At 47.3% G+C, this 25,140-nt stretch overlaps 1 protein-coding gene across 1 annotated transcript; it reads left to right on the top strand.

Annotated features, from left to right (window-relative positions):
- Positions 1-238: 238 nt before the first annotated feature.
- On the top strand, positions 239-22,127 carry ST6GAL2 (ST6 beta-galactoside alpha-2,6-sialyltransferase 2; the record flags this gene model as incomplete). Its single annotated transcript, XM_082642531.1, has 5 exons — positions 239-1,106; positions 7,424-7,521; positions 9,180-9,281; positions 11,640-11,814; positions 21,874-22,127. The coding sequence occupies 5 exons, from the start codon at positions 239-241 to the stop codon at positions 22,125-22,127; spliced, it is 1,497 nt and encodes a 498-aa protein (XP_082498657.1).
- Positions 22,128-25,140: the final 3,013 nt, after the last annotated feature.

Raw genomic sequence — 25,140 nt, 5'->3', positions numbered from 1 at the left:
TGCCTCAGTGGGACCCCTTGTCTTGCAGATGTGAGGGTGGGGGGCATATGACCCCTGAATTTGGCCGAAGCTCCGGATGACCCTGGATTCTGATGCCCCTTCTAACCCTCCCGAGACCCTCTAAAGAGACTGTCCCCAGCACTGTCCCGCGCGCCTCACTGTGACACCCGGCTGTTTTTCAGGTCCATCCCGCCTCCCGCTGCCTCGGGACGCCAGGTGCTGACCCCACGGACCTGCCATGAAACCACACTTGAAGCAATGGAGACAAGGAATGCTCTGCGGGATATTCGCTTGGGGTCTCCTCTTCCTGGCGATCTTCCTGTACTTCACCGACAGCAACCCTGCCCAGCCCGCGCCCAGTTCCTTCTCCTTCCTGGAGACCAGGAGGCTGCTGCCCGCACAGGGAAGGCAGCGGGCCATCATGGGCGCCTCGGAGGGCTTGCCCGAGGGTGCGGACGCTCGCAGGGTGCTGCCCCGCAGACACCCGTATGGCCCCCTGCACGCAGGGCCAGGCGACCTGCGGGCGTGGGCCCCAGACGGCTTTGAAAATGAAGACGACTTCCTTTCGCCCCAGACGGGGAGAACATCGCAAAGCGCTTTCCCGCCGGAGGACGCCGCTCCGGGCACGTCGGGGGGCCCGGAGGGGGCTCGGTCGGCGCGCTGGGCCCGGGGGCGGCGGGCAAAGCGAGGGGCCCGGAGGCAGAGCCGGAGCGCGGAGCCCGGGGTGGGCGAGGACGGGCAGCGGCTGTACTCGTCCACGTCCCGGGCGCTCCTGCGCCGGCTCTGGAAGGGCGACGCGTCGGCGCGGATGCTGCACCCCCGCCTGCAGAAGGCCATGGGCGCCTACCTGCGCGCCAACAAGCACGGCGTGCGCTTCCGGGGGCGCCGGGCGGCCGGGCGGAGCCGCACGGAGCTGCTGTGCGCCCTGCGGGGCCGCGTGCAGGTGCGCACCCTGGACGGCAGCGAGCCGCCCTTCTCGGCACTCGGCTGGCGCGCGCTGGTCCCCGCCGTGCCGCTCGGCCGGCTGCTCCCGCGCGGGCTCCGGACCTGCGCCGTGGTCACGTCGGCCGGCGCCATCCTCAACTCGTCCCTGGGCGAAGAGATAGGTGGGTCCCCGCGGCCCCTTGCCCCCAAGGTGGCCGCTCCTGCACTGTGTTTCTGGCAAGTCTTAGGTCTTCCTTCCCTGGGACGGAATGACCTCGGCGGGTGGAATTCCAGCAGAGGTCTCCTTTGCGGAGACTCAGAGCAGAGACAGGCATCCTCCCAGGAGCTGGGGGCCCGGGAAAGGGAAGCCGGCGGCCCTCTCACCGCCCCGGTCTCAGGATCCACCTCCTGCAGAGCCCACGTTGTGCACTGACAGCTCCCAGCTGGGCCTGCACCCCTGATGACCCCTTAATGTGGCAGGAGCAGAAAGGACAGCAGGGGAAACCCCACCGGGCGACGAGCCTTAGGGGGCAGCTCCAAACAGGAGTTTGCAGGATGATAATTTTAACTCGTTCAAGGACTAAATCCCTGTCCCTGGGCTCTGCGGAGAGCCCGACAGCTGGTGAGAGTATTGATCCGGTGGGCACCGTCACCTCTAAGGTTGGCACACACCCAGCCTCTGGGTCCCAGCCGCCTCCCAGGGACCTTCTCCAGGATGGCAGATAACCAGCTGCAGCCTGGGCTTCCATCTTCCCTTCTGAACTGTCTTCAAATCCATTCCTGAGCCCTGAGAACACCCCTGTTAGTCTGGCCTCTCCAGAGAAACAGACCGGTGGGATATGTATAGAGAGAAAGATTTATTTTAAGGCCTTGCCCCTGCCGTTCTAGCGGCTGGCAAATCTGAAGTCTGCAGGGCAGGAAGGTAGGCTGGCTGGAAATGCAGATAAGAGTTGATGTTGCTGCCTGAAGCCCCAAATCTGCGCGGCTGGCTGGCAGGCAGGCAGCTCGGGAGGGCTCCTGCATCTGGATGCAGAATCCCTTCTTCCCCAGGAACCTGCAGTCTAGTCCAATGCCCCTGAGTCCCCTCAGTGCCCAGCCCATCCTGGTGCTGCACCCGTGACCCTTTAAGCTCATTTAGCAAACACGCATGTAGCCTCTACTCTGTGCTGGCTTCCATACTAGGTACCAAGCAAACAAGTGTGGATCAGACGCAGCGTCTGCCTTGAGGCCAGATGTAAAACAACGCCCTCATACATTCTCCCAGGTGGATGGTGTTAGCTCGTAGCTGACCTGGACGTGACCTTCAGGGGGCACTGCCCACTTGATAGAAAGGAATCCTTGTTTCTGGAGCCCATTCATTGTTCCGTGTCCTCGAAGAGTGGCTGATACTCCAGAGCCATCTTGAAATAGGGTGACACCCTTATCATCAGGTTGCACAGCCCAGACCTCCTCCCACAGGCTCTTGGGAATGAGGCTGAATGTGAAATTTTTAAGAAGTTGAAAAAATAAGGCCCAAGTCTGGACTTGCAGCCTGGGGTCCCAGTGTCCCCGAGCTGACATTAAGCAGACTCGTAATCACGCTGTCTGTGTGTCACATAAGCTTGCAGCCAAAGCCAAGTCGAGTGGCTGCTACCAATTAGAAAAGAGCATTGGTTCAGAGGCCCCCAGGGCCAAGTAAAGCCACACTTCTCTCTGGTTTTTGAGGACCATGATTAATCACGGAAGAAGGAATTTAAGCAGCACGCTTTAAAGCAGGCAGTGACTTGCTCTTCGTTTCTTTTTTTTTTTGCTTTGTTTTAAGCCCCACTGCATCATAGCTGCACATTTGCCTTGCTCTCACCTGCCTTGGAGAATTCCCTTGCTCTTTATTCTGGTATAAATATCCCTGACTGGAGTCTTGTAAACTCTCCTCTATTTAGAATTTGGAAGAGAGTGTGAAAGAGACTGGGAATTCCGCATTTCTGGGGAACATGACACGTCAGTTATATCTTTGTTAGTTTCTAGTATCCACATTTAATTGATAGCGTCTGCATTTATGCAAAGGTTCATGATTAGAATCGTAGAAAGGCAACTGAAGAACAAACACTCAGAAAATTTTTTAAATTCTCTATCGTTTTGCCTCAGTTCCTTTGAATCCAATTTTATAGCTATCGATACCTTTTTAAGAGTATGTAACGTAACACAATTCAACTCGTAAAGACAAGAAGTCTCGCTTTTTTATAAGCTGGCATCTCTCAGCATCAGCCCTTGTGCCTGCCATGTGCTGACATTTCTCCTTCCGACTCCCCTGAACATACAGAGGCTTATCAACACACAGTTGTTAACACCTCTCCTGGTGAGAACAAATTCACATAGCAGAGTCCTTCAGGAAACTTGGAACCGGGCATGCTGTACTGTTAAGCTAAATCTGCCTTCATCCCAAAGCATCTACTTGTGAATTGGCTAAGTGAAGATTAGAAGTCTTGCACGAGGTCGTGGTTTTATGAAAAACTGAGGGCAGAGCTAGAAAAGTTCCTGCAGGTTGCCCCCTGTCTGCCCCCTCTACCCCCCCTCCTGAGGGCTCAGCCCCTGCCCCACCCCACCCCCAGGGGACCAAGGAGGCGCCAGGGTTACAAGTGGCTCTGCTGGCTGCTCCCTGGGCAGTGCCGTCCTGTATCCCCAGTTCTGTTAGACTGAGTCATACCTTGTAACTGTTTAAACACCTCCACTTTGAATATGTTATTGAAAAGCAAACTGAACTGTTTTGGAAACGTGGAACATTCTTTTCTAGAGTGGTGAGATCTTTTTTCAGCCATTCCTGTAAATAATAATAATTTGGTAGTGAGATCAGTAGCAGCAATCCCGTGGAAACACACTGCAGATGAGAAAAGTACTCTGAACTTACAGCTGTCGCCTTGAATGGGAGGTCAGGATCTGTTACTTGAAACTCGGGATTCTGGGAAGTGTGTGGGAAATGGGAGAGTAGGGAGGAGGCTGTGTAGGGAGGGGGCATCTTCCCGTAGCGAGCTTGGGATTTGGCATCCTGTTACCTTAAAAAAGCAAGAAAGCAGGTCATACAGTCATTCAACAAGCATGGGTCCCCAACTCTCCACCAGATACTGTGCTCGCCACTAGTGACAGAAAGATGGATGAGGCCCATCCCTAACCCTCAAATCCTCTGCTTGCTAGTGGGAAAGACAGACTATAAACAGACAATTCCAATATCACGGTTAGAAGGACAGACGGTTATGCACAGACAGGGAGCTGTGAGTCGCACTAGCCGCTTTTGTCACAAAACACAACTATACTTGAAACAGACGACTGATAGACATACTTAATTTAGACTTGGACGTTTGGCAGATATTTTCTCAAAAAGGAAGTAAGTAAGCCTTCACTTTTAGGAAAATAACTGACAGTGTTTGTTGCCAGTGATAAAATTAAATCTTTCAACCCTGAGCTTGGAAGCTTCCCATACTTAAAAAGTGATGAGATCCATGGTGACATCAATGATATTTGATACTTTATAATGAAATGCTTCAATATTTGAAAGATCTGCATTACTTATTGAACTGATAGCTTCCAAATGACCGTTGCACAGTGTTACAAAATATACATGGATGAATCATCCTTTATTTTTTTAATTGAAATATATTGGGTTGGCCAAAAAGTTCGTTTTTCCATAACATCTTACGCAACTTTTTGGCCAACCCAATAGTTGATTTACAATGTTGTGTTAGTTTCTGATGTACAGCAAAGTAATTCAGTTATACATACATATATATATATATATATATTCTTTTTCAGATTTTTTTCCATTATAGGTTATTACAAGATATTGAATATAGTTCCCTGTGCTATGCAGTAGGTCCTTGTTGGTTACCTATTTTATATAGAGTCGTGTGTATATGTTCATCCCAAACTCCTCATTTATCCCTCCCCCACCCGTTCCCCCTTTGGTAACCATAAATTTGTTTTCTGTCTGTGGGTCTATTTCTGTTTTGTAAATAAGTTCATTTGTATCATTTTTAAAGATTCCACATATAAGTGATATCATATATTTGTCTTCGTCTGACTTACTTTACTTAGCGTGATAATCTCTAGGTCCATCCATGTTGCTGCAAATGGCATCATTTCATTCTTTTTATGGCTGAGTAATATTCTATTGTATATATGGACCACATCTTCTTTATCCATTCATCTGTTGATGGACATTTAGGTGCTTCCATGTCTTGGCTATTGTAAATAGTGCTGCTATGAACATTGGGGTGCGTGTGTCTTTTCGAATTAGAGTTTTGTCTTTTCCAAATAAATGCCCAGGAGTGGGATTGCTGGATTATATGGCAACTCTATTTTTAGCTTTTTAAGGAACCTGCATACTGTTTTCCACAGTGGCTGCACCGACTTAACATTCCCACCAAACGGTGTAGGAGGGTTCCCTTTTCTCCACACCCTCTCAGCATTTATTACTTGTAAACTTTTCTTTTTTTAACTTTTGTCCATGCCGCACCATGCAGCACGCGGGATCTTAGCTCCCTGACCAGGGATCTTACCCGCACCCCCTGCGGTGGAAGCACAGAGTCTTAACCACTGGACCACCAGGGAAGTTCCTATTTGTAGATGTTTGGATAATGGCCATTCTGGCCTGTATGAGTGGTACCTCACTGCAGTTTTGATTTGCATTTCTCTATTAGCGATGTTAAGCATCTTTTCATGTGCCTGTTGGTCATCTGTATGTCTTCTTTAGAGAAATGTCTGTTTAGATCTTCTGCCCATTTTTTGACTGGGTCTTTTTTTTTTGGATGAATCATCCATTTTGAGAGCAAGATTAACTAATGGATTTTAATGTAACAGCACAAAAATTGATACTGTTTCACATTCCACACTGCCACTAACCTTTCAGAAACTAACTCTTGTGGAGTTACGATGAAGTATCAGAGGAGAATATTCCTAGTCATCTGGAAAGACTCTTGAAATACTCCCACCATTTTCAACGATATATCTGAGTCTTCATATACTTCAACTAAAGCAATATATTGCAGCAGATTGAATAGAGAAACAGGTATATGAAACCAACTATCTTCTAAAAAGCCAGGCGTTAAAGAGATTTGCAAACATTTTAAACAGCGCCCTTCTCACTATTTTTTGAAATGTAGTTATTTCTCATAAAAATGTACTTTACAGATAAATTAATAAATAAACATTTACAATTTTTCTATTTTACTCACTAATGTGATATATTCTGAAATCTGTAATCAAGATAAACAAAAGGTCTCTGGGTTGTCAGTAATTTTCAAGAGTGTAAAGTCATCCGGAGACCAAAAAGTGAGAACCACTGCTTTGGGTGATCTGATTTTTCTAGCTCAAGTATCATCTGAATTTTTATGACGAAATACTATTCAATAATAGTAATAAGACAAATCATTACCCGCCCAAATTGCAAACGTGTGCTTAAATTGTGAAGTAAAGAAAGTTGGAAGTATTGGGGGGATTTGGCATCATTTATGCAAAGCATAGATCGCGTCAAATCTGGAGATTGGCAAACTTTATTTTTCCTTTTTTTTAAGAGCCAGGTAGTAAATATTTTAGGCTGTGTGAGCCATAGGGACTTTGTCACAACCCTGCTGTTACAGACGACAGATAAACACCAGTGAGTCTGTTACAGTACAACTTTATTTACTAAAATATGCCATAGCTTGCCGACTCCTGGAAAATTTCCCCTAGAAGAATGTTGTAGGATTTTTGGACGGCATGTGTTCCAAAAGTATAGTGATTTTGATGCTCAAAACTGGCATCCAAATTCTTCCGAGTTCTGAGCTTGTGGAGAAGGGCAACCTGTTTCGTAACGTGGTTCTAGTGCTGGCATGCCCGCTGAGTGCTGCTTAGGGAAGGTGGAAGCTACCTCCCAAGGAGACCCTCAGAAGGGATGGCAGATACGCAAGAAGAAGGCCGGCTGCTTTAGGGGCTGGTGCAGGCTCTGGCCACAGTGCATGCAGCGTGGACCTACAAGGCTCTTTGACAAATCAGAGATACGTGATCTCACTTCTCACTCTCTCACAGACAGGCTTTGTTGTTTGCTCCAAGTTAAATTAGGAACGTGCATGGGGTTTTTGAAGCTGAAGAAAACGCATAGAAATTCCCTGTCGCTGATTAACTGCTTTCAGCCCTGTTTCTGGGAAACACATTAGACTTCACAAAGCAGTCTAGATACACACATATGTCTTGAAATTTCCTGTGTAAAGCATGTCTTTCAAGACCGTGAACACATACCAAGTATCTAAATATAACTTAGATGATATAGGACCGCTTGTAATGGGTTGATATGTTTTTATGTTTATTTGCCCCCAGCCAGGATCTCATTCTAAATAAATAAGTATGCCAAACAGTGTGTGTGGGTATCTGAATTTCACTGGGGTCTAGTTAGCTTCAGGTATTGAAAGATTTGCTTTAAGATATTTTCCTAGATTATGCTGATTTTTATGCAGAGGGGAAAAAAGTAAGTTTGTCACTTATGTGCCCTCAGATTCCCACGATGCAGTTTTGAGATTTAACTCTGCTCCTACACGTGGCTACGAGAAGGATGTTGGAAATAAAACCACTGTCCGCATCATTAATTCCCAGGTAAGATGGGTGGACTGTTTTCACAGTGGACTGTTTCCTAGGTAAATAGCTTAACTGGGTGAATGAAGAGAAATCACCCAGTTATCCATGACCACGACCTTGCTTATTTCTAAAGGTCTTGTAATTATAAAGAATTAGTGAGGAAAAATGCAGAGAAATGGGAATTCGTGTGTGCTGTGAGTAGGAAGAAAGTAAATAAGATCAAAAGGAAAAATCAGAGTAGAGGTACAAATATATATATGTAACATATTGCATTTTGTGAACTGAGGAAAAGAAAGGTACACAGAGTAAATCATGGGGATGGAGGGGAGAAAAGCAAAGGAACAGAATTCAAGGGTCAGAAGAACAGCTCAGAAACTTTACTTTATTATTGAACATTTTAAAAAGGAAAATATATCTTTTTTGTATGTTCTCAATAAGAATGTTTTCCAAAATTCATAGCAAAATTCATCTCAGAACAAACCACAATAATTTCTAGAGTTTCAAACTGTATAGAAAAAAATGGGGTGATGAGCAATTTATGGTGAGTTTGTTGCAGAACCAAAGATCAGCTTTCTTCATCGGGCTCTGGGCTCACAGCCTACAGTGGTGAGAAACAGGCCCCGGTTTCCTGAATTCAGAGATGCCACTGATTGAAGATTCCTCATATGTCTGATGACAGCTTTTAAGAGAGGAGGACATAAGCCCCAGCAAATTAAAATACAGGTCCCTCGTGAGATACTCCCTAACTTCAGAAATATTAAAATGCGAAGGAAAAGAGGGCATCTTAAAAACTGGGGGAAAATTCCATCTTAAAAATGAAGCAAATCAAATGCATCCTTTTTCCCCCAGACTATAGTTGACAAAAGCTGATTGGCAGGTGAGACTGAAGGACTCACTCAGGACCAGAGAGGGCCCCAGAGGGGGGACAGTCATACCGGGTGGATTCACGTCTCCTGGCCTCTGGGCCCAATTTGTCCTGAGGTTGGCACTCAGTAGGCCTTCTAGGCCTGCAGCTGTCTCTCCAGTGGCCAGTGAGGGCAGTTGTCGTTGGCGGGGGCTTACTCAGCCAGGAATTGCATCAGGAGCTAGTGCCTCTAGATGACTCCAGTGCTGCTGCTTTTTTTTTTTTTTTTTTTTTTTTTGGTGGCGCCGCATGGCTTGCGGGATCTTAGTTCCACGACCGGGGATTGAACCCAGGCCCTTGGCAATGAAGGCCCAGAATCCTAACCACTGGACCACCAGGGAAATCCCTGGTTCCTTTCTTAAAAAAGAAAGCCCTCCTTTGTCTAAATATTTCCTTAGTGCCTTAGCGTGTAAAGCCTGCCTCTCTCCCTCCCCCAGAAACTCTTTTTTTTCTTGCTCCAAAACTCCTTTTAAAATTTTTTTTTTTTTTTTTTGCGGTACGCGGGCCTCTCACTGTTGTGGCCTCTCCCATTGCGGACCACAGGCTCCGGACGTGCAGGCTCAGCGGCCATGGCTCACGGGCCCAGCCACTCCGCAGCATGTGGGATCTTCCCGGACCGGGGCACAAACCCGTGTCCTCTGCATTGGCAGGCGGACTCTCAACCACTGCACCACCAGGGAAACCCTCCTTTTTAAAATTTTTACCTCTTTTTAAAATATAATTGTGAAGGCCCAAACCCTTGTTTTGAAATGATTCTGCTATGTATTTGCAGATTCTGACCAACCCCAGGCATCACTTCGTTGACAGTTCGTTGTATAAAGATGTCATCTTGGTGGCCTGGGACCCAGCTCCATATTCTGCAAATCTTCACCTGGTGAGTATTTCCTTGGTGCCCCCACCCTTGTGGGTCAGCCAGCGCCTTTGACCGATACATAATGGGAGTAAGTCAGGGATGAAACTTTGACAGGCAGAATGAAATCAATTGTGGGTGCGAATTAAATTCACATGTGTTCACACAGTTTGAGTCCCAGTTGCAGTAGCACCCTTGCTGAGCGAAGTCCCTCTGACGCTAAAGTGTTTTTCCGGAGGATTTAAAAAACAGAAACAAAAATGTACAATGTCTAGATGTTCAGAAAGTCCTAGCGACACCAGAGGTTGGGCTGCTTAAACTCCGAATTTTTCCGCTGTGAGACGGTTACATCACCTTTCAAGTAGTTACAAGACCTTTTGAAATACATGGGAAGTTCTTGGCAAGAAAGGCTAACTTTGGGAATCCTTATTATTGAAATGGAACGTGTCACAGGCTTTTCCTGAGTGTGCCACTCTTGGCTTCTGCCTCCAAATCTTTTTAATCTTATACGATACAGTGTAAACAAGGTTATTACTAGCCATCAAAATATAAGCAAGGTATCAGTACATTCACGGCCTCTCTACTTTTGGTGAAACCTGGCGTGAAGAGCCAGCGCACTTGTTCTGAAAGGGGGCTGGGAAGATCGGTTACAGTTTAGCCCCGTGAGCGATGCTGTCAGCTGTGCCAGGGTCTGTGGACTTGTTCTGCCGTGAACCGAGAGGATGCCAGCTTCCTAAGATGAATGTGGGAAATGTGGGAACAGAGCTCAGCCCCACCGGGGGTAACTATCCAGGAGAGCTTCCCACAGTCGATGGTCCCTCTGGAAGGAGCATTCTGTCATCATGCCTCCTAAGACAGAGGCTGGACACATACCTGGCAGGATTATAACTATTCTCAACCAGGAGTTCACATCAGAGCCCATTTCCCAGGAATCCGGGCATATCCATCCTCCACGTGTGGTTTTTTTTTTTTTTTTTGGTTTTTTTAAATTATTTATTTATTTATTTGGTTACACTGGGTCTTTGTTGTGGCAGATGGGCTCCTTAGTTGTGGGATGTGAACTCTTAGTTGCAGCATGCATGTGGGATCTAGTTCCCTGACCAGGGATCGAACCCAGGGCCTCTGCATTGGGAGCGCAGAGTCTTCACCACTGAGCCACCTGGGAAGTCCCCCATGTGTGTTTTCAAGAATGCTCTCTGGTTGATTCTCCTATACACCATCTACTGAGAACCAGTATCAAGTGGGTGTTTGAACTTGTCAGCTTCCTTCCAGCCTGAGGTTCTGTGGTTTTAAGTTCTGACAGCTTTCTTGCTGTTGGTGGACCCATGAGAGGCTGTGGCTGTTGGCCCCTGCTTTCTCTCTCCCTGCCCCAGGGTTTGGGGGCACAGTTCACTAAAGATGATCTGGCCTGTCCTTGTCAAAATTTTTAAAGCCACAGACCCCATTCAACCAGGGACTATTCCATGGGATCTTCATCCAAGCCCATCTTTGGCTGAGTTGTCTGTTTGAAAGGACTGTCAGAGCCCTATGAGCTGAGCCTCTCCCCACACACCTCCAAATCCCATTTCTCGGTGGCACCTGAGACACTTCTGAAGGCTTGTTTTTTAAATCAACCTTATTGTTTATTTTTTCCTTACAGTGATTTTTGTGTAACCGATGTAAGTGCACATTTTGATGGGTAGTAGCAAGTGTATAGTCCTGTATCCAGCACCACAATTAAGGAACAGAATCTTTCCGCTGCTGCAGAGAGTCCCCTGTGCCCACCCATCCATCTCCCAGACCCGACCCGAGACCCAGGCAATTACTGACATCTTTCTGCGCTAGAGATTAGATTGGGAAAACATATTTCTGAAATACAGTGATTGAAACTACAGCCATGGGCCATCTGGCCATGTATTTTTGGTTTTGTTTCTTTTTTTTCCTTGCTTTTTTTTTCTTTTTGTTTTTTCTTCTTCTTCTTTTTTTTTTTGGTGTGCCCCTGTTTTTGTAAATAAACTTTTATTGGAACACAGCCTCGCCCATTCATCTTGTACCCTCGGTGGCTGCTTTCCAAGCAGATACACAGCAGAGCCCAGTAGTAGCAGCAGACACTCTATGGCCCTAAAACCCTGATGTGTTTACTATCTGGCCCTTTCCAGAAAAGTCCAGTGACCCCACCCTAGCCCTTCTCCCTCATTTTACTAAAGAATAAGTCACCGGTTCCCCAGGCTAGACCTCACCTCTGTACTCACCCCCTCATCCAGTGCGGAAATGCCTGCAGAAGAGCGGGTCCGCATCCCCTCCCAGCCCGGCCCCTCGGCCTCTAAATACCCCGCAACGCGGGCGCTGCCCGGCTTCCTCTTCACGGCGTGGTCCTCTGACTGTGTTATTTTTTCCTCTTAGTGGTACAAGAAGCCGGATTACAACCTGTTCACTCCGTATGTTCAGCACCGTCAGAGAAACCCAAACCAACCATTTTACATTCTTCACCCCAAGTTTATCTGGCAGCTTTGGGACATCATCCAGGAGAACACGAAGGAGAAGATCCAGCCGAACCCGCCGTCATCGGGCTTCCTTGGTAGGTGGATGCCAGAAGGCAGGATGGCTGGGCAGTGGGGTGAGGCTTAGGATTTAACAAGTACACATTCGTGTTAGATGATAAGAGCACCTAGAAGGTGGCTTTAGAGGGAAAATAGATGAACTGAAAAGAGCGCAAAGACACTGTCCCAGTTTCCAATGGGCACGTAACACCTCCCCCAGCCCAACATTTCCAAGGGTGAAACGAGGACTGCTTTACCTTCCCTCGTGACGGGTGGGTCAAGATGGGCCCGGCTGGGTGACCCCTCCGTTCCACAGGCCTCGTGGGGTCACTTGCACGTATTCAGCTGTGTCATGGGGTGGCCTCACTCCCCTGCCTGGCCCCTCGGCGGGGACAGCTGGGAGGCTGGCTCAGCTGGACTGGTGACCGTCTGCCTGCAGGCGGTGGCCTCACGGGAACTGAACCCTTGACGGAAGCTCAGGGCTCCTGGCAAGTTTTCCAACGACAGGAAATAGAAGCTGCGGTTTCTCAGGGTGGAGGCCTGGGGACTCCCTGTGGGTCACCAAGAGACTCAAGGGCTGGAGACCCCAGGGCCAGCTGGGACCTACCACCCACTCGCGTGCATATTGCTGATGTGGGCCCGGATGAAGGATGGGAGTTTGTGGCCAGAGGACCACACCCCAGACGTTGCAAGTTTCCTGGTAGGTCTGGGCTTTGAGTACCGGATTCTAGAGCCATGTCCCACTCTCTCCAGCAGACCCGCCAGCTGCAATCTGAGAATGGACTTCCTGTAACAAGGGCATCACACTTGGCTCTCGTGTATTTTTCTGCAGCCAGGCTTCGATCCACAAGTTTGCGGTCTTAACCCACTTCTTTTCCTGTGTTTCAGCCTCTTGCCCCAACATTTCCTTGGTTTTACCTGAATAGGGTAATATTAAGGGAGGTCTTAGATCCCCTTGGCCATGTGAAAGCTACCGTGGAACCAGAGGATAGTAACTTTGTCCATAAACCACTGCTCATGTTCTCCACCCTAACTTCGATGGATTTACACCCTGCACCTTAACTCGGGTGCACAATAGGTCCCCATGACTAAAGGAGCGTTTGTGGAGGTGACACGGGGTGGCGAGGGATGCAAAGGCGCAGGAGTATCCAAAGCGAGCCTTGTGGGTTTTGAAGTGGGTTCGAGGTACTATAAAAATGTGAAATATTTTACGCAGAATTCAAGACAGATTAACGACGCCGCGTGCTATTTTCCTCAAGCATAACTCCTCCCACCCATTTTATGTCGTGCCATCAAGATGCTTTGTTTCCAAGTCACTTTGCGAAACCCTAAGTGCTGTGTCTTTTGTGCGGTTTCACGGAATCCTGCGGATTTAGGGAAGAACGTTTAACGGGATGGAATGAGTCTGAGACAGCGTAACAGGACGCGGCCATGTGATCAAGCCTTTTTCCCATCCGTGCCTCCCCGTGAATTCCTGTGGCCGATATTTGATTACAGCAAGAGCTTGGGAGACCCGTGAGGGCTGTCAGGTACCCTTACTGTCAACGTGCAGTTTGAAGGTTTCCACTGACATAGTCGTAGCTGGAGGACACTATTTCCTCATGTGTTGAAAGAAATCCTGCCACGTGTGGACAGCTTCCTTTCACAGCTATTTGCTGAGCGTTTGTTTGGAGTTTTCAGGGGCTGCTGCTTGCCTGGGTGGCATCTTTTCCGGGATGAAGGGGACTGCAGTCGGATGTCACTGCAGGGGTGTCGGCTGGGCTGAGCGACAGTCCTTCTCTGCTGTCACTGGGTTTCCAACCATGGGCGAGTCACTGACTCGTGTGAAAGTCCCTGTGCTCCTGGGAGAAAAGGGAGTCATAACAACACCTTTTTATCAGGCCGTTCGCAATCATTATTATTTTCTAGTACTGTCCTGTCCAGTATAGCGGCTACTAGCCACAGGTGGCTGCTTAGATTTAAGTTAATTAGGACCAAATAAAAGGAAAATTGCTCTTCCTTGGTGCACGAGCCCCATTTCAAACTCTCAAAGCTATGTGCTCCCGGTGGCTCAGTCCTAGGCAGTGTAGACGGAGACCGTCTCCACCACAGGGGAGGCTGTAAAGGACAGCGCTGCTACATCCTGGTGACCACAAAAGGATGAAAAGGAGCTCATGGAGAAGGCATCAGGGTCCCACTGGACACTGTGCCCTGTGGGTGGGGACACACGGGATAGAAGATGTTTGCTATTATCAATCAGATTTCCTGAAGATAAATTCCCAGGAGAATGAGTGCTGAGCAAAGGGTATGGCGTGTCGATCATTGTTGGGAAGCGCTGACTTACCGCTTTTTCTTTGAATTCTGACCAGAGGCCATATTTGTCCTTCCGGGTCACACTGACTTACCGCTTTTTCTTTGAATTCTGACCAGAGGCCATATTTGTCCTTCCGGGTCACACTGACTTACCGCTTTTTCTTTGAATTCTGACCAGAGGCCATATTTGTCCTTCTGGGTCACAGAAGGACAGCCTTACAGTAGGAAGTGCCTCAGAGACGTATGCCGTGAACCATCCGCTTCTCCAGAGCAGCAGTGAAGGGATTCTTACCCCTCTGGCACTGCACATGTATTTTTTAAATTAGAAGGAAGTAGCGTGGATCCAGGCGATTTAGATGCTCCATGGGACCGGTTTCTCTGGAACAACTCCTTCGCTTTGTTAGGTCCCTTACCCTCAGCCCGCTGGGAGCTGCTTGTTCACACATGAGGGACATTTCTCTTGCATCCCCAGTTGGATACTGGAGGTTTTCTCTCGTTTTTGGTACTAGGCGGTGGGTTTTGACCGCACCACGGCCTGGCTGAGGATAGGGAATCATTTCCTTGGAATCCCATTGTTTCGGTGTAGCTCTCATACAGACGGATGTTGTCACAGAAGGTCCGTGAGCTCGTCTGGGGTCCTGCAGCCTGGCTGGATGGTTTTGCCACCTGAGGTGGTGGGGCCTCCAGCCCAGCAGGAGGCCCAGCTTCACCCCCCAGGGCTCAGGGCTGAGCATCGTCAGGCAGATGGGCCTGGTGCACCGGCCCTACCAGCAGCAAAGAGAAGGGACTCCTCTAGCCTACAGGTGACGAGGCCTTTATTGTACAAACCACCAACACCTCGTCCTGCCTCTACTGATTATATCATAAGTGATGTTTCTAGAATTCACAGATGCAAACGCTAGAATCTCAGCCTAGTTAATACATGCACAAGAATAATATGCTTAAAAACAAGTTATAACTTCCTTTCTTTTCCATTTTATTTTGAGTTTGGGGTTCTAATTTTCCAATATATCATCCAAACTCAGATGTTAACACAAAATAATAACACATTAACCCAAACTAATAAGCCACTTAACATCCATATTTATGAGTGTGTAAAACCAATCACATTATGTTGATCAGGAACAGTTTTTTACATTTACATTTTTTTACATTTTACATTTAAATTCACTATTTATTCACATTAAATAGTGAATCCTGATCAAATAATACAATATAAATGAGCTAAAAACTTGGCTTTCGAGTATTATTTATGCATTATATGATTTTACTTAATATAGTAGATGCCTCTTAAATTATTTTATTTCATGAAATGCAAATTTCCAAACCATCTTTTAATTACAGATATTTTCTGGAATTATCACTTAAAATGTCATTTGTGCTCCTTCAATAATCTTAAGTATAGTTCTCATAATTTTCCATCTTATGATGAATTTATGGGGAAACCACAGAATAGCTGCTAGATTTCCATTAGATCAGCATATTCAATACACTTAACCTTTCACCCTCACCCCTCATTCAGAAACATGTTTTGCAGTGTTTTATTGGACATTCTCAGAAATTTCTAGTTTACCTCACATGTGAATTATGTTCAAGTGCTACCTGGAATGGATGAAAGCCAGTATTTTTCCCGTCATTTGCATTAGGTTCTGTTTATATCCATAGCTTATTTTGCTCCACGTTAAAAGGATCCGTTCATCAAGGAAAAAATTCTAGTACTGTGAACGATTTGGGGTGTTGTTACTTTAAATATTTTGCCAGGTGCAAAGTAAGACAGTTTTCGTGTGAGCACAATTAAGGTAAAGGCTCAATGATTAAACTCTGCTGGACTCTGACACATATCAAAGGCATCTATATATATGCAAAGTAGAGCTTTATAGGGGAACCTCATTCATTCAGGGTCTGTGATCATCTGAACATGGGTGGAAGTTTGCTTCTTATCCAGGTTGTGGACAAATAAATGAGTGTACATACTGCTTGTTATGCTGAGTCATATCATGTGACATTTTATTAAGACCAGTGGAAATGCTTTTTAATTGGTTTGATACTTATATTGAATTATACAATATTTTAAAACCCGTAATTTGGCAAATGAATGCCTCTTGAGTCATAATTGCCCAGGAAAATTTGCACTTCTTTTTCTTCAAATGAATCCCTCCTCATTTGTAAAAACTGGCCAAAAAACTTAACATTAATTGAATTATGAATTATGTTCAAAGATTTTTAAGAACTGGCTGCATGCCCATTTTGATTGGCTTGGAAAAATACATTAAAAAGTGTCTCAGTATTGATCTGCCCATCAAAAAGTCTGGCTCCACATTGAAAGCAGTAAAATTTTATTAGTGATGAAAGCAGTTACTTTTTGGTAGTCCATAAACAAAATTATGTAACATAGAAGTTCCTTAAGTGATTGTTTAAAAAAATTCTTTACTGAATAGCACCGCATTCGATGGTTTGTATTCGTTTCGCTTTTTGGGTAATCCTGAGCATTCCTAAGAAAGGAAATGAAAAACACAAAAAAAACATTTTTAGCATAACCAGCTGTGAATTCCCCGTGTCGGCCTGGCATGGGAAAATGATTAGGAGCTAACGTGATACTGTGAATTTCCAGGTATATACGGCATCTGTGCAGAGAAGAGCCACCATGGCAGGCCTGACTGCCGATGGCTGGGAGCCCTGCTTGCAGGGTTGACCCTTGGCTGGCATCTGGGAGCCTGGGTTTGGGGAGGCCCCCTTAAGTGCCAGGGTGGGTCACTGTGCCCAGATGCTTATGCAGCAGTGGGTCCACGCCCAGCACCTGCTTCCTTCTGGAGTCTGGAATGCTGGTGTGTGCCAGGAACAGCAGGCCTGTAATAAATCACTGGCTATGTGCTGCGTCTGGTGGGTCCTCCTAGCAGATCATCAAACCCGGAAGTAAGCTGGGGCCTCCCAGCACGGTACCTTGTCAGTGTACCTCAGAGAACATCTGAGGACCACGTGTTGGTGTTGACGTCACTTGTGGATGACGGGGCCCAGCATCACAACACGTCAGAAGAGAGGCTGGTGGCAGTGCTCAGACATTGTTCTCAGTGCAGTAGTTAAGACGCTTTCTTCAAGTTGTCCTGAGAACTGTAGGTTATGAGCTTGCCACCTACTGTGAAACTTGAAGTTTCATTCTTTAGTTGGATTTACTTAATTTTTTTTCTTAAAGAAACTTTCTCCGAATCCCCAGTTTTCAGCACTGTGCCCAGTTGAATATATGTGTGAGATTACTTGAAGAGGCTTCTAACCGTGCTTGACAGCTCTGGTCTCTCCCGGTCTGGTCCCAACCCTATAGGTCCCACAGTCTCTCCGCCCCACACATACCCCGAGCTGTGCCAGGACTGTTACACCCCTCCTGACATTGAGGTCCACCTACGTCCCCTTTGCAATACATGAAGAAGTTTCATCTTCAGGGTTTTGTGTGTGACTAAGTACTCTTAACTCCTAGGAAAAGTGATGTGCAGATATAACCACATTTAATAATGATTTTCAGTATTTATTATATGACAGAGTCTGAATCTAAACTCAAATTTATGTGTGATATCGGCCTTAATTAATTAATAAGCAGAGTATACGTATGCCAAATGAAATGACCATGCTGTCTAAAATAAATTTTAAATAAGAAAAAATATCCTCCACCTTTGATTTCATAAATCTTGTCCACCTTTCACATGTACCAATGAGTTATAAATTGATTTTCCCTTCCCTTTGAAGGTGCTGCCATACCGATTCTGATATCAGGACTACAGCTGGTTGTCATTTAATCACTTAGAGCAGATTCGGCTCTAACTTAAATTTTAGGATGCTCTGGACCAAGGCTCATGGTTATAGGAACCCACAAGTTCATATGGAAGCACAAAATGAGATGCAAAAACCAGGAGGATGTACACAGATAACTCAAAATAAGACACTTCCTGAACCTCTGTCGGCCTTCAGTTTGGACGGCCGTGAACTATCTAGCAAATTTCAGTATTTCTGAAGCTCTAGAAGTCACTATAAAATATAAAGTATTTATATATGAAAATGCAAAAATATACCTATTTACTTACAGTGAAACCATAACTTTTTGCCCAGTCATATGACGAAATCTATATTGTCTATTTAATAAATACATGATTTAAAATGTATTGATAGTAGTTCACTAGCAGTAAGAGGAAACCTTGTCTCTGGAAAACTTCCCAGAAAACAATAACCAGATTCGAGCACTTAGTAGATCTTTGAGGCCAAGTAGATAGCAAGGACATCTAGAGAAATTACTCAAACTTCTTCTTACTTGGGTTTGCATAGCAGTTCAACTCTAGGTTAGTTGTCTAACATGCAGAATGGTCAGCTACTAAGGAGATCAGCTACCTCCGGGATCCTTACAGTAGACTTTTTCAAAGAATACGTATGTGAGACCAGCCTGGTCCTCCAAGCATGGTAAGCAGACCAGCACTGGTCCGGGAACGTTTGTTATTAGTCTACGACTAGATCAGTGTAGAAACTGAACGTATTTGGAAGGTTTTATAGCAATTTGACATAGCATGGCAACCTAATATGTGATCATTTTTCTAGCAGTTCATTGTTCGTGTATTTTACAGAAATATTGGTCAGTGATGGATAGGAATTTTTTTAATGGCCCTTCGCCACAGGTTGTTTAGGAATGCTTGTTAAAAACTCCGTTTCCTTGGGAGTTCCCTGGTGATCCAGTGGTTAAGACTCCGCCCTTGCAATGCAGGGGGCATGGGTTCGATCCCTGGTCTGGTCGGGGGAACTAAGATCCCACATGCCACGTGGCATGGCCAAAAAAAAAAACTCCATTTCCTGGACCCCAACATACACCAGGGAACCCAGGTCTCTAGGGATGGAGACAAGCCCGGGAATCTGCATTTTAACAAGCTGCCAGGTCGTCCTTTCACGCTGAAGGCTGAGAACTGCTTTTGAGGAAGGACAGCAGCATCTCTCAGGAATGACAGTGGCTTCTGAAAGCCACCCACTTGGAGACCAGAGTTGCAAAGGTGACAGCTGGTGCACGCTGGTCGCAGCCCCCGTGGATGAGGCTGTGTTCTGGGCTGACAGTAACGAGAGTGTGGTTTCTAGACACAGTTCCACGCTCATTTATCAGAAGCTTTCGTGCAAAAGACACCCTTGAAGGGGACGTCCCTCATGGCGCAGTGGTTAAGAATCCGCCTGCCAATGCAGGGGACACGGGTTCGAGCCCTGGTCCGGGAAGATCCCACATGCCGCAGAGCAACTAAGCCTGCGACCCACAGCTACTGAGCCCGTGTGCCACAACTACGGAAGCCGGCGCACCTAGAGCCCATGCACCGCAACGAAGAGGAGCCCTCGCTCTTCACAACTAGAGAAAGCCTGTGCACAGCAATGAAGACCCAATGCAGCCAAAAATAAATAAATAAATAAATAAATTTATTTTAAAAAAAAAATAAAAAAAGATACCCTTGAAGCCTCTTCACTGCGCTGCAGGAAAACTGTTGTAATAAATATACTGGGGGAGGATGTTCAGGGATGAAGGATTCATCCCTGAACATGGAGGATTCTGGGATGCTTTGATGTGGTTCCTTGGGCACAGCTGGCCACACGCCACGCCCGGGGAAGGGAAGGGAGGGCGGGCGGCCAGCGTGCGCCCTGATGGGCAAACACTGAAGCGTCTTCAGCTCCACAGACACAGGCCTGTGACTCTCACCCAGAGACACGCACAGCAGAGGCGGCCTTGCTCATCAAAGGTTTAAAGTCACAGGAATAAACGAATGTAATTCTCCGGGCACATGGCTTTCTCATCCACTGTGTCAATTCCTCGTGGGTGATTTTGTGAGGATGAGGAGAAACGTACACAGAGCAGGGATACCAGGGGGGAAGGAGGGGGCAGGATAGTTTGGGAGTTTGGGATTGACGTGTACACACGACTATATTTAAAAGAGATAACCAATAAGGACCTACTGTATAGCGCAGGGAACTCTGCTCAATATCCTGTAATAACTTAAGTGGGAAAAGAATTTGAAAAAGAATTTAAAAAAACAAAAGAGGCAGAGATCTTATCTCCTGTGCGATGCTGGGCTGGTGCCCGCCCCCTTGCTGACTTGAGGAAGAAGGTGCTGGTCCTCGGTTCTCTCTTGGCTTCACCTGGATCACGGTCACGGTGGGCAGGCCCATGGACACTCGGAGAAGGGGAGAAGGGAGCCTGCAGAGCTGGGAGGAAGAGGGGGACTGACCAGGGACTTGAAGTTTCGACGCAGCTGTTGGGAACAGTGTCACTTCCTAGACCTTGACGTGAAGAATCTCTGTCTCTCGTTACGAGCATGGTTTACTCTCAGCCACAGCAGCTTCGTGGCCCTCAAGGCACCTCCTAACGTCTTCTCAGCAGGACACCAGGGTCCTCTCTGGCATCCTTTCTGCTTCCCCTCCACTTCTTCCCCCCACCCCGCCCCGCCCAAGATGGTACCTGCGGGTTCAGGCCTCACCTCCCTGGGGAAATTTCTGGATCCCCAGGCAAAACCAGGCCCTTCCCACTGCTCCCCTGGGCCCCTCGTGCCATACTTTCTCCAGTTGTGGGGATTTTCATGATGCACGCACAGTTGATTAATTAGAAATAGGATTGTCCTCTGCAGAGAAACCTTGTCTGTAAGAGGAGCTAAATGTGTGACTTCATGTGTTTTTCATAACAAGGGATATCCTTTCATAAAAGGGCTAAGCATATTTTTTATTCTTTTGTTTTCCTCTTGGGGTGTTTTTGTTTGTTTGTTTGTTTGTTTGTTTTGGCTGCAGCATGCGGCATGTGGGATCTTAGTTCCCCACCCAGGGATCGAACCCACACCCCTTTCATTGGAAGCGCGGAGTCTTAACCACAGGATCTCCAGGGAAGTCCATATGTTTTTTAAGTTTAAAGAATGTTAACAAAGATGATGGTGGAGCTAGGAAAGGAAAGCTCTTCAGCACAGATCCAGAATGAGATCTGCTCAATGGTCATATGGCTTTATAGCTATTTTGAACATTAAAAAAAAAAAGAAATGAAAGCAACTTTAATATTGATAGTTCCAGTGAGAAAAATAATTTTAATATTAATTTTGAACTCTGTGTCTCCATCCCTTTCCGTTTAACCAACTATTTTAGCATCTGTTTTTCTATAACATGTGCTTCTTTGTTATATCACAGTCCTGCTGCAAATCAGTTGCACCTGCATGTAGAAGGTGGTACGTGATATTCTGACTTGGGGATGCAGATCTGGCGCTGACTGTCCTTTCCCTAAGTTTGATCACTTTTGTCTTTTCTTCTCTCATTCCTGGGCCCCCAGCGGTCAACTGGGCGAGTGAATGTTTCATAGCATGACGTCTTAACACGCCCCCAGCCCCCAAACCGCACGCGTGCCACTCACTGGAAGTTAGAGCCACAAAGTGAAGCCGACAAGGAAGGGGGCACAGGGCAGGAATCTCCTGCCCCAGCCGTGCCCCTCCACCCCCTCCCCTTCAAAGACGTCCCCCACCTCGTTACCTTTAAAAAAGCAAGAAAGCAGGTCATACAGTCATTCAACAAGCACGGGCCCCCAACTCTCCACCAGATACTGTGCTCGCCACTAGTGACAGAAAGATGGATGAGGCCCAGCCCTAACCCCCAGATCCCCTGCCGTCTGGTGGGAAAGACAGGCTGTAAACAGACAATTCCAGTGTCACGGTCAGAAGGACAGAGAGATGTGTAGACAGACAGGGAAGGCACGACCGCGAATCCGGATCCAGCGTGAGGGCCGACACGGCCCCTCCCCGCGTTGCTCACGGCTCCCGTCTCTCCTGCAGGCATCCTGCTCATGATGGCCCTGTGCGGCGAGGTGCACGTGTACGAGTACATCCCGTCCGTGAGGCAGACGGACCTGTGCCACTACCACGAGCCCTACTACGACGCGGCCTGCACGCTGGGCGCTTACCACCCGCTGCTCTACGAGAAGCTGCTGGTGCAGCGGCTCAACACGGGCGCCCAGGGCGACCTGCACCGGAAGGGCAAGGTCGTGCTGCCCGGGCTGCGGGCCGTGCGCTGCCCGCCGGGAGCCTGAGGGGCCGGCCGGGCTCCGTCCGAGTCCTGGAGATGCTGGAAGGTGCCCTGGAGGTGGCGCGGCCTTCGGTCGCCAGCTGGGACTTCGTGGTGGCCACGGGGGTCCTTCCCTTTCTAAGCCATTGAGTATTTACGACTGCTTTGAATATAGAAATGGAACTCAAAGAAATAAACTCAAGAAAGTTGCAAAAAACTTCTGTAAAGAATAGCTAGAAAAAAAGCAAATGTATAACAAATGGGTAAATGGCTTCAAAATGTTAGTCTTCTCTTGACTAGGGCTGGTTTCAGCAGCAGGTGTCAGGGATACACCGGATAGATGACACAGTTTGTACCTGGAAGCACCCATGCTGAGGGACAGTACATGTCCCATCCATTGTGCCACTTGTACGTGCACTTGTCATGAAAGAACGTAGAGTTGATGACGAACGTCTGGATTAGCGCCCAGGCGTGTTTACACTAACACCAGAATCCGCCGTGTATCCTTTGAAGGGTTTCTAGCCCTCGGCATCCCCATCTCTGCGCCCAGCTGCCACCGAAGGCTTTGCTCTTTGTGTATCAGACACATTTCTAAAACCATAAAGCCTTCCTCCTGAGCAGTCCCAGAAAAAGCCAACCCGGAAGAGCAGCACAGGGCAAGCACTTGGTTTTCCTGCAATATTTCCTTACTTGACTAGGAACGCCCCCAGGCGGACAGGAACATCCCTGGCAGGTAAATGCAAAATCGGGGGCCGCAGGGTAGCCCAGGGCAGGACGGCCCGGGCCGCAGCTTTTCTGGCCGCCTCACCCGCCAGCCCTCCCCATAGGACACCCGCGGGGGATGTGGGCGGTGGCTTCCAGCCTCTAGCTTCACCCTGTGCTTCTGGGGATGCACACCTGTCTCTCTCATGCTTTTTTCTTGCAGGTTAATATCAGCTATTGGGATCCTGACGGTGATACACTGATTTTTCACTAATTCTTCCTACAGACAGATGTTTAGGAATCCCACCCTTGTTTTCACCTACCTGTTTTATGTCAGCAACATAACAAAGCCATGTAATTAAATACAGTTGTGTGAAAGCATCGCCCTTTAACAAATAGGAAAATAAGTATTAATACACGCTTCAGAGGGAGAGTCAGCCAAAGGGAAGATTGTCATCCCAGTGTGTTAGCTGTATCCGTTGCTTTTGTTGTGATCTCAACTTTTGTCACTAATACATAAAAAAAAAATTTTTTTTTTGGCTGTAAATGTAGTGAAACAAACATTTTGGAATACCTTAAACATGCGACTTCAATCTATAACTAAAACCTATCTCAGCAGTACAGTTAAGACTTCTCGGCCATGACAGTAGCAGCTTAATTAAATATGTTCTCTTTCGCAGTTGTGTGAACATCAGGAGAGTTTACTGCACAAGGTTTTTTGTTCCAGCATTGGTTTTCTTCCTGAGCAAGAGTGGCTGACAGAAACCAGACGCTCTGGTTGGTCTACTCAGCAGAAATCGGGTTGGGTCCCAAGCATCTCCTACAGCTTACTGTTATAGTGAAGGAGGGTGTCACTGAAAAACTTCAATCATGACAATATCCACTAAAAGCCCACTTTGAGAGCTTTGCTTCTGGATCTGTGAGGAGGGATGGTAGTTCTGTTCCGCACATTGGCTTACGTCTGAGCAGATGTGGCCAGGCCACTTTTCTTCCTGGTTTTCTGAAAGAGCGTGCTCCGGTCCAGTGTCCGGTGAGTAACATTTCAGTGACTCTGGGCACTGAGAAGTGGCTGACGCGGGGTGAGCAGTCCAGCCACCCCTGTTCCTTCCAGGCTCTGCCTTCAGAGGCCCACGACACTGAAGTTTCTGTAATAACCTTCCTACTGGGATTTCCCTACCGGCCTCCTTATGTCCAGGACAGCCCCCTCTGGTGGCCTGAGATCATGGGTAGAAGAAAATTCACTGGGGGTCAATGTAAATATTCAAGTTCAAAAGCCCCAGGAAACACTGCAAAGATCTTTAAGTATTGATACCCTTTACTGTGACACATGTACTTTTAAAATGTACTTTCAGTGTCACCGAGGTTATAAGATTGAAGAGAGTAAAGAAAATTTAATTAAAATTTTTGGATTTATTATGGCCTTAAAGACCCTTGGGAACCAAGGTCTGCTAAACATTGAGAAAATGGGGTACACATATTAATACAATGTGGGCTTGGCATTCTTCTATTTAAAAGTTGAAATTGTTTAACTCCTTAAAAGTATTAGGAGGTTTTAGTTGATGTGCCGGCTGCTTCTAGGATGAATGAAATCGGCCCTAAGAGGCAGTGTTTTCCCAGACATTGATGAAGCCCTCAAATGCCATGGACGGCAATAAACACCCGGCCTTCCGTGGAGCAGTTACAGGAAACGGCGCCCAGCTGCATTTCTTCCAGGCTTCGCCTCTTGCAAGACCCTTCACCCTCTGCTGAGGAGGGGTGTTTGGTAAACCGAAGCCATTAGGTGGCCCTTTTCCTCACTCTCGGGACTGAAGGAGGTCACGTTGCTCTACACCTCGAGGTAACTTCACTTGATCATTTGTTGCTGCTATTGTCACAATGAAACAAACATTGACCAACAACTCACCTGCATCCAGGTCCTTCCCCAGCCCTTCCCCAGGTACAAGCGGAAGTTCTAACAGGTGTGGCATCCTCACTGTCCCCAGGGACGCCAGTGCTGGTCCTGTGTGTCGCCTTACAGGGCACAGGGCCCGCGGGTTGGCAGGTAGGAGTTGCAAGTAAGCATCCTCCCCACTCAGGGCCCACGCTCTGCGGGACGCAGAGCTCAAGGAACCTTGGCCCCCTCCTCCCCACGTGTCCCTCGCCCTCGGCCGGCAGCCCGACCTTTAATCCACCCTGGGGTCCCCAGCAATCCTCTGTCATGGTAGCCATAGCATCTGCACAAAGCAACGCTGAAATAAGCGTTAGCCTTTTCCAAATTGGGAAATGAAATCAAGTGTTTAAAGCTGCCCCAGGTTACTACATGATCATGAGCCAGTCCATTCTGGTGGAACAGATTA

The sequence above is a fragment of the Mesoplodon mirus genome, assembly GCF_964341445.2.
Source record: "Mesoplodon mirus genome assembly, chromosome: 14".
Taxonomy (NCBI): Eukaryota; Metazoa; Chordata; class Mammalia; order Artiodactyla; family Ziphiidae; genus Mesoplodon; species Mesoplodon mirus.
This window is presented reverse-complemented; position numbering and strand designations above follow the sequence as displayed.